Source organism: Enhydra lutris, unplaced genomic scaffold (assembly GCF_002288905.1).
Source record: "Enhydra lutris kenyoni isolate GAN:26980312 unplaced genomic scaffold, ASM228890v2 scaffoldscaffold31, whole genome shotgun sequence".
Taxonomy (NCBI): domain Eukaryota; kingdom Metazoa; phylum Chordata; class Mammalia; order Carnivora; family Mustelidae; genus Enhydra; species Enhydra lutris.
Genome location: NW_019154115.1, coordinates 382,768 through 392,158, shown reverse-complemented (window position 1 = coordinate 392,158; position 9,391 = coordinate 382,768). Strand labels below are relative to the sequence as shown.

Below are 9,391 nucleotides of genomic sequence, written 5' to 3'. Positions count from 1 at the left end.
GCACTCAGCCTTGGACCTGTGGAATTTGAAGACTCCAAGAAATGGAGTCTTGGCTCAGGGAGCTGAGTGTGGGAGTTTCAGCAAGGAAGGCAGAATTCTGAGCTATTTCTTCGGGAAGATGAAGGGGTGGGGGAGATGGAACCGGGGTGGGGTGGGGGGGAGATAACGGGGGGTGAAGAGTGGGGGAAGAGATCAGTGTAGTCGCCTGGCCAGGCAGTGCGAGAGCTTCCCGCCTGGGGTCCACGGGTCCTTCTTTGGAGAAACCTGGAAGCAGTGGGAGGGGGATGGGGCCTCCCTGGGTGGCTCTTCATCAGGCCAGGCCAACCCAAACCCAGAAGAGTCATGCTGGCTTCTTACCTGGGCCAGCAATTGCAAAGGAAAACCTCAGTCAACCAGAAGTCTCAGTGCAGTTGGTTTTTATTATTAAAGCCAAGATTGGAAAATGGCTGTCCCCCCACCCGCTGTAACCCTCCCACCCACCTCCAGGTTCATTCCCTTATGTCCTATGAAGGTGAAAACTAGATTTGTCTGGAAAAGACTCCGAAATGCTCATGCCAAATGAAAGAATGAGGACAGACGAAATAGGCTCAGATGGTGGTCTTTGTGATTGTGTCGGCTCCACCCAGGATTCCGGGAAAAGACGGCTTGGGGGTGGGGCTAAATAGCCCCTGCTCACAGTGCTGTTCCCAGGGGTCCAGGGTGGGCGCCAGGAACGAAGGCAACGGAAGAGGCTGGGCTGGTCCCTGCGCTCTACCCTGCTGAAGCTGGGCCACAGGCTGGTTTTTGTAAAAATGGTTTAAAAAGACCCCAGCCAGGAGCACCACCCTCCCCTGAGCAGGGCCGGAGGAGATGCCAGCTCTGGGCATGTGGCCCCCTGGCCTGGTGACACCTCCCCGGAGGCAGGCAGCACCCTGAGGGAGGCCAGGTGGGCTCCTGGGCCCAGTATGTGGCCCCTGGCGGCCTCCGGGGCCCTAGGAGAGCATCCTGATCACTCTGCCCTCCTCCCACCCTGCCCACCTGGAGGCTCTAGGCTTCAGGGACCCTGTGCAACTTTGGCTCTTTGGATTCCAAAGATCTGAACTTCTCCTCCAGCATGGGTGCAGCAGGCTGGAGGTGGATGACAGGCTTGATCTGAAAGACTGTGAAGCCCTCCTGATTCTTCTGGTTGAAAAGACTTACCCTGTGCTCCAGCTCAGGGCTGGTCTGGGCCGAGCCCGCAGGGCTGGGCCAGGTGAGAGGGGCTGGGTCCAAGGCCCTCTGGGATGGGCAGGGGTCCTCGGACAGGGAGGACAGCAGGTCCTGGACCGTGGCCTCTGCCATCTGCTGCTGGGGTGGTGGCGGCAGTGGCCGAGGAGAGGGGCTGGGCTCTGAGGAGGGCTCCTCTCGGGCGGTGCTGCAGTCTGTGGAGGAGCCCAGCGTCTGGCTGCTGTCGCTCTGGGCCCGGGTGACAGAGCTGCGAGCGGAGCGGGAGGCGCTCTCGGATGTGGCACTGGCACAGGTGCCATTGCTGCTGAGCTTCAGGGGCATGTCGACGGAGAAGAGGTCGGAGGAGATATTGGGCTGGTGGATGTCTATGGCAGCTGTGGTGACGACACACACGGCTGGCTCTGGGACGCCACTGTCTGCAACAAAGGAGGGGATGCTGGTCACACTTGGGCCTCTGCTACACCTCTGTAGGCCCTGCTGGGGGTGGCTCTGACCCAAATGGCAGGCAGGGAGTTTGCACAAGCTCTACAGGGAGCGGGGCGGGTGTGGGGCGTAGGGAGGTCTGGCTCTGCTGTCCCATCTGCCTGTGTCTGCTGCCCCGCCCCAGGGAGGGTTATGCCCTCCCCTCCTCTTGCCACGTTTTCCGGACATGTGACATGCGCTGGCCAATGATCCGCGCGATTGATCAGCGGCGGCAATCAAAACAGCCGTGCTCTGCCTGCAGTGAGCAGTGTTTTAGAACAGAGGGTAGCTGTTCCACCCCCAGGCGATGGAGGAAAGATGACAACCCGGGAGCAGCTTCCCTGGCTCATCTGCCATGGACCTGTGTTGATTTAAACCACGGAGATGTTGGGATTATCTGCCACTGCAGCATAGCCTAGTTTATCCTAACTCAGAAAGCCTGAGGCACCAGTATTAGAATCTGGGCTTCATGGTGGAGTCATAGTTTTAAATGGGGCCAAAACGAGAGTGACATGATCAGAGCTGTGGCTTCAGCAGGTTGCGTCACCCCTGTAGGATGCCTTGCAGGGTGAGGACAGACGACACTCCAGAAGGTTTTTAAGGAAGTACCAAGGGGCTGCATGACAGTGGGTGTAGTGGGGGCAAGGTCTCTCCCCAAAGTGGTGGGGAGAGTGCACTGGGGGTCTGAGCTAGAGATGGTGGTCTCTGATATCAGCAGATTGGATGCAGCTTTGAAAGAGAAAGAGAGAAGAGCTCTTTCGGGATGACACTGTAGGAAAGAAAACAATCCACTGTATTATACATCACACAATGTAACACTCTAGCCTCATAAGGGAGTATATGAGGGTTCACGGACTGTCAAAGACAAATTACGAGACTCAAGACATTGGCTAAGGAGAATGGGGTATTCCTGTAAAACTCAACCTTGCCCACAAATGAAAACCACTGAGACTTCTTTCTAGAGCATGAATGAAACAAATCGAGCAAGGACATGCCCCATAACTGTTGCTTCTCTAGCCCAGCTCTGCTGTTAACCTCACCCCATCGTCCTCATGCCATGAGGGGCATGGGTTGAGAGGCACTGAGGTCTCTTAGATTTCTAGATTCCAGCCCCGTTTCCACATGAGGGTCCCACATGCTGTCCTCATTAGTGATCACAGAGCACTCCAACCTCCACATCCATAGACCCGGCGCTGGACTGTGCTGGGAGCCAAAGCTACAGGTATTTGAACCTTGAACTCTGTCTGCAGTTATGGGCCCACAGACACCAAGGGATGGGCACACCAGGCCAAGCTATCCCCATTCTCAATGTTAGGGGTTGCGTGGGGCCATAGAGGTTTGGTGTGTGTAGAGTGGTCCCGGACACAGACTCACCACTGCTGGGCCCGTTGTAGTATTGGCTGACGTAGCTGTTCATGTCATCTCTCACTGCAGCACCTTCACAGAGGACAGAGAAAGGGCAGTGTGGCAGCATGCCGAGAGTCTGAGAGCAGGCTGTGGCCAGTTTGTGCCCTTCCCTCCATACTCCCACCCCGATCCATCACCACGAAAGGAGGCCCTGGTCTTCCTGGAGCTCTCTGCAGCTTCCCAATCCTCAGTGGGGGATCTGCCCCAGGGCTGGGCTGCACTGGGCATCAGCGACCCAGGTCCTCATGAAGTATCTAGCTTGATACAGGACATAGGCAGGGCCTTTTCCTTCTCTGTCCTGTTTCCCCATCTCTGAGATGAGGGATAAGGAAATAGTTCCTCAGGGCTTTTCCTGCCTGGATGGCCCAAGTCTCTGAGTCTACCCAGGGCTCTCAGGATGTCTGGAAACACTGTCTTTGGTACAAAAGTCTCAAACCCTTGTTAGTGGCCCCACACAGCCAGCTGCAGAGGCTGATTCTTCATGATAGCCTGCTGGCTCATCCGTCAGAGGACCCTCTCTCCCACACAGTACGGGGATGGACTGGGGGCTAAGCTTCCCTCCCCCCTCCCCCGACCTACACAGTTCCTAGCAAGCAGTGAGCACTCAGTAATTCATTATTGCATGAATAATGTGTGACAAGGTGTAAAGCCATCCAAGGAGAGAACACGGGAACAAGAGTCTCAAGAAAATGTTGGTTCATCGTCTTGCTAGGAGTAAAGAAGGAGTGGGAGAAAGAAGTGAGAAATTCCAAGTGGTCTGAGAATGGGAGGAAATGCATATGACCAGAGACCCCAAAAACCATCCCAAGGAGCTTGGCCTTTTTCCAAGGGCAGTGAAGAATGACAGGAAAGTCTGAACATGGTCAGGTGTGACTCACTCCCAAGGTTGTGGGGAGAGTAGTTTAGAAGGTGCCAGACTTTATGCAGGAAGACCAGAAATGATGCCCAGGTGAGGCTGACAGGTTCTGAGGTGGGGACGGGTGGTGATGCCTGATGAGACAGAAAGGAAGGCTAAGGGTCAAGTGATAATTAGGAGGAACCTGGCAGGGTTTGGAGAGTGACAAGATGAGGACCCTTGACTCCACTGATTCAACTTGTCAGACTGAGCTCAGGGGTTGCTCTTTAGCAACTGGTCTTCCCTGAGTCCTAGTGTCCTGAAAGGGTACTAGAATCAGACCTGATTTCAAAGCTCAGCCCCACCACATTTTAGCTAAATGGTCTTCTCTAAGCCTCTGTTCGCTTACCCATTAAGGAGGATAAAGAGGCTAACAAAGGTCAGACTTCCCAAGTGGGGTCAGGCCCACAGAAGGCCCTCAACACACGGGAGTCTAGTCCTTCCTCTCCCACAGAAGTCTGAGGGAGCCCACACCCCTGGGCGCTTCTCCCAGGGGTGGTGGTCTGCAAATGAATGGGCCAGATGCTTTCTGTGGCCGCCTTCCCCGGGCACACCTGACATCACTGCAGAAGCCAATCAGCACAAACCCTGGAAGGCTGCATAGTGACAAATATAGACCTGGCTCTTAAAAGCTTTTTTGCCCTCTTTTGATCTTTAAATGCCTCCAGTAAGAGGTGTGTTTTGCATTAATGTCCGAGTTGAGGGAGGGACCTGAGGCTGGCCCTAGGCCTGGGTCCAGGATCAGCCAGCAATGCTCCCTCCAAATCACACAGCCATACAGTTCTCCGTGGCTCTTCATAACTCATGTGGTAAATGCTCTCTGTCCCTGCAGGTCACCCTGGGAAGTAGGTGGAGGCTGGTGTAGCTGCTCCTGGCAAGCAGTGAGAGGAGGGGGTGGCACCAGGTCTCTTGGGCCAGACAGGAGGTTCTAGTCACTTCCCTTGGGATTATCCTTCGGCCTTGGCTGAGGGGTCCTTGTATACATGGGCAGAACTATTAACTCAGCTGAAGTATCCACAGACTCATGAGAACTCATCCCAAGGAAGTTACTCATAGAAGGTGGCCTGGGGTGAAGAAGAAAAATCCAGACCCCAGAAAACTGGACAGCTACATGCAAAAGAATGAAACCGGATCGCCTTATTACACCATACTCAAAAATAAACTCAAAATGGATGAAAGACCTAAATATGAGACCTGAAACCATAAATTCCTAGAAGAGAGCAGCACAGGCAGAAATCTCTCTGACGTCAGCTATAGCAATGTTTTTCTCAAAATCATTGAGAAAATCATTGTCTCCTAAGGCAAGAAAAACAAAGGAAAAAATAAATTACTGGGACTAGACCAAACTAAAAAGTGTTGGCACAGTAAGGGAAACCATCAACAGAATGAAAAGGCAACCTACTGAATGGGAGGAGATATTTGCAAATTATTTTTGATAAGGGCTAATATCCAAAATATATAAAAATTCATAGCCCTCCACAGCAAAAAAACACCCAAACACCATTAAAACATGGGCAGTGGACTTGAACAGATATTATTCCAAAGACATCCTGATGGCCAACAGACATATGAAAAGATGCTCAATGTCATTCATCATCAGGGAAATGCAAATCAAAACCACAATGAGATATCACCTAGCAGAATGGCTAAAATGAACAACCCAAGAAACAACAGGTGTTGGCAAGAATGTGGAGGAAAAGGAACCTTCATGCACTGTTGGTGGGAATGCAAACTGGAGCAGCCACTGTGGAAAACAGTATGGAGGTTCTTCAAAAAGTGAAAAATAGAGCTACCTTACAATTTCACCACTGGATCCCAGAGAAAATGAAAACATTAACTGGAAAAGATACATGCACACCTATGTTTAATGCAGCATTATTTACAATAGACAAGATATGGGAGCAACCCGAGTATCCATCCATAGATGAATGGATAAAGATGGGGTACACAGAAACGCACGTGCACGCGCGCGCACACACACACACACACACACACACACACACTGGAATGTTGTTCATAAAAAAGGATGAGATCATGCCATTTGAGGCAACATGGATAGACCCAGAGGGTATCATGCTAGGTCAGAGAAAGACAAATGCCATATCACTTCACTTACAGGTGGAATCCAGAAAACAAAGGAATAAACAAACAAAAAGCAGCAACAGACCCATACATACAGAGAACTGGTAGCTGCCAGATGGGAGGAGCTGAGGGATGGGAAAACAGGCGAAGCTGGGTGGGAGCTGTGGGCTTCTGGTAATGGAATGAAGGGTACAGCATGGGGAATCCAGTCGATGATACTGTGTGTATGTGTGGTACTGTGTGGTACGGTGACAGATGGTAGCCACACTTGTGAGCACAGCGTAACGTACAAACTTGTAAAATCACTGTTGTACACCTGAAACTAATGTGACATTGTGAGTCAACTGTACTTCAATAAAAAAAAAATTATAAAAAGGGAAACCGCAAATCTTAATAAAAAAAACAAAAACAAAAAAACCCAGATCCTAGTTCTTGTCCTGTGTGTGCTGCTGCCATGAGAGCTTGAGCAGGCCATATCCCCTTGTTGGGCCTCAGTTTCTTCCTCTGTACCACCAGGGGCTGGGGAGGCTCTCGAGGAGCAGATCCTAATGTGGCCTGGCTGGAGGGCTCAAGACACTTCCACCAGCTCCAAGAGGGGTGAGACCAGTGCGGGAGGGGACCAGAGGCCCCAGGCTGTGGCCCGCATATCTGGGCAGGCATCGCTCACTCCTCCTGCTGGGGGCTCTCCACCATGGCCTGTGTACCCGGAAGGGAGCGCCCACCTCTCTGTTGAACAGCTGGGATAAACAGCTGTGGGCAGCTTCTTGTCTGTCTGTGCTCAGTAGGATCTCAGCGTGCCCCACCCTGCACGGGGTACCCAGGCCAGGACTCCCTGCCTCTGAGGCACACAATCAGGGCCTCCCCAGGGTGTCACGCCTTGGTCAAACAGCTCATCTTCATTTAATCAAGCCTTGCAGACGGTGGTCCTGCCTTCACAGGTCCCAGGGCTAAGCCCCCTGCTCTTCACCATCTATGTGACAGACATTCTGATACTTAAAAAGCCCTCCTGAGAGTCTCTTCTGGGAAACCATTGTCTGTTTCCCACCCCTCCCCAGTCCTTAGCCTCTTCTCTGAAGTCCTTCCTGTGGGTACAGAGGTGACCAGAATGGGTGGAGGAGAGGAAAGGAGGGAGCTAGCATTCACTGTGCCTTTCAAGCGCCACACCTTGGCCTTGGCACACACCACGCTTCTTTAATCCTCGCCACTGCCCTGCGAGGCCGGGATGACTCAGGAGACCTGTCCTTCCCCAGATCTGGCGAGATCACCCCCTCATGCAGCCCAGCGCCTTCCCGGTGTGTACAGCGACCGCCCTATTCTGCGGACTCATGAGCCACCAGGGCTTCGGTGTGGTGACAGGGCAGGCCAAGCCCTGACCACACTTGGCTGGGTCACCCCCATGGAGGACTTCGTAATCCCCATTCCAGGCCAGTGTCAGCTTGCTGGTTTCAGCAGGCAGGGTGGCGCGTTCTGGAGCACTCTTAATCTTGGTTCAGTGCAGGGATCAGAGCTTCCTCCTAGCTCCGTGCTAACCAAGGATGACCCATCTTCATCCACGCCATTGAAAAAAACCAGCTAGGCCAGGCCCGATGTCTCTCCTGAGCTCTTGGCTGATCTGGCCAACGAGATAACTTCTCCTGCAGGACCTGAAGCCACCTCTGACGCATCATGTCTGCAACAGAGCTCAGTTTCTCCCTCCACCTCCATCTGGTGAATGGTTTCCTTGCCCACCCAGGCTGGGACCCTGGTCATTACACGGTGCTCTCTTTCTTTACCAACAACCCAACTCCTACCAAGTCTGTGACTAGTCCAGGGACCCCTGATGCCTCTGCTGTGGTCCGGTGGTCCAGCTGTAGGTCAGACCTCATGCATTCCCCTTTGGACTCTTGTCACGGCTGCGGGTTTAATGAACGGGATTGCTAGCTCCGTGGATACGTATGACACTGAGCCCGGATCTCACCCAGGTGGCCACTGCACGTTTGTCCAGGCTGCGTGTGCTCTCTCTACTCCAAACATGGACCCACACAGGGGCCTCAGAATGAGCTTGAAGACACATATCTGAGGGACACCTGGGTGGCTCAGATGGTTGAGTATCTGCCTTTGGGTCAGGTCATGATCCCGGGGTCCTGGGATTGAGTCCCGCATCAGGCTTCCTGCTCAGAGGGGAGCTTCCTTCTCCCTCTGCTTCTGCCTACTTGTGCTCTCTCTCTCTCTCTGACAAATAAGTGAATAAAATCTTTAAAAAAAAAGAAATCTGAAAGCAAGGCCTGCCCAGACTCCTCTAGCAATGCTGGCGCTAGCCTTCCCCACTCTCTGCCTCAAGCAGGCTCTCTTCTCCAGAACAGACCACCTGGGCTGGGGTTGTGGCCCCACCCACGGCAGGGGCTGAGAGCTTCTGAGGGCAGGGACCACATCTTACTTGGCATCTCCCTCGCACTCAGCACAGGGCTTGGCACATGGCAGCCTCCACTCAATAGTGCTGACAGGACGGATGACCGTGTCTGGGTCAGAGGCCTGCAGGGCCTCCCGGCACTGTCCACCTGACCCTCTGCGAGACCCTGTCATCCTATGGCACACAGCCTTGCTCCTGGTCACTGGTACATGCCTGGACACTAGTGACTGGTGGGGAAAGGAGGAGAAGTCCAGAGGCTTGTGGTGAAGAACAGGCCGCCACTGAGCCTCCACAGGGGGTCTGCTCACCTTTCACCTAAGAATAATCCCCTGCTCCAGGGTTTGTCTTGACTCAGCCCCAAGGCTCCCCAGGACCACAGAGGAGCCACCCCACACTGAGGACGGAGCTGAGGACACAGGCTTCCGGACAAACCCACCGCCTTGTGGTCCCGGGCAGACCCCTAGGCACCCTGAGTCTCAGCTACCTCCCAAGTAAAATGCGGATGAAACACCTGGATGTTGGTGAGCTGTGAGGTTTACTGAGATAACGAATGTCAAGTCTAGCCCGGGGCTGTTCCTCAGCCCTCTGAATCCCGGCCCACAGTGTTCCCAACCGACCCCAAAGTCTTTTTTTTTTTTTTTTTTTTTTTTTTTTTAAGATTTTATTTATTTGACAGAGATCACAGGCAGGCCGAGAGGCAGGCAGAGAGAGAAGAGGAAACAGGCTCCCTGCTGAGCAAAGAGCCCTATGTGGGGCTCAATCCCAGGACCCTGAGATCATGACCTGAGCTGAAGGCAGAGGCTTTAACCCACTGAGCCACCCAGGCGCCCCCAGACCCCAAAGTCTTGAGCCTTCTGTGGTAGCTGCTGCAGTTGCTCTTGTCTGCCTGGTGCCTTTCTTCCTGGGGTGAAAGCATTCTGCAAATGCATCCTGACTAATCCGCCCAAAGC

At 53.3% G+C, this 9,391-nt stretch overlaps 1 protein-coding gene across 2 annotated transcripts in view; it reads right to left on the bottom strand.

Annotated features, from left to right (window-relative positions):
- Positions 1 to 458: 458 nt before the first annotated feature.
- LOC111153244 (transmembrane protein 266) overlaps positions 459 to 9,391 on the bottom strand; it is a 111,479-nt gene continuing 102,546 nt past the window's right edge. The window contains exons 10-11 of one of the 2 annotated variants that reach the window (XM_022512149.1): positions 3,043 to 3,105; positions 459 to 1,622 (exon numbers count right to left, since the gene is read on the bottom strand). In XM_022512149.1, coding sequence (XP_022367857.1) covers positions 1,027 to 1,622; positions 3,043 to 3,105 — 659 coding nt within the window. In that variant the 3' untranslated portion in view covers positions 459 to 1,026. The remainder of the gene's footprint in view (positions 1,623 to 3,042; positions 3,106 to 9,391) is intronic. The other variant, XM_022512150.1, reaches the window with a different exon arrangement.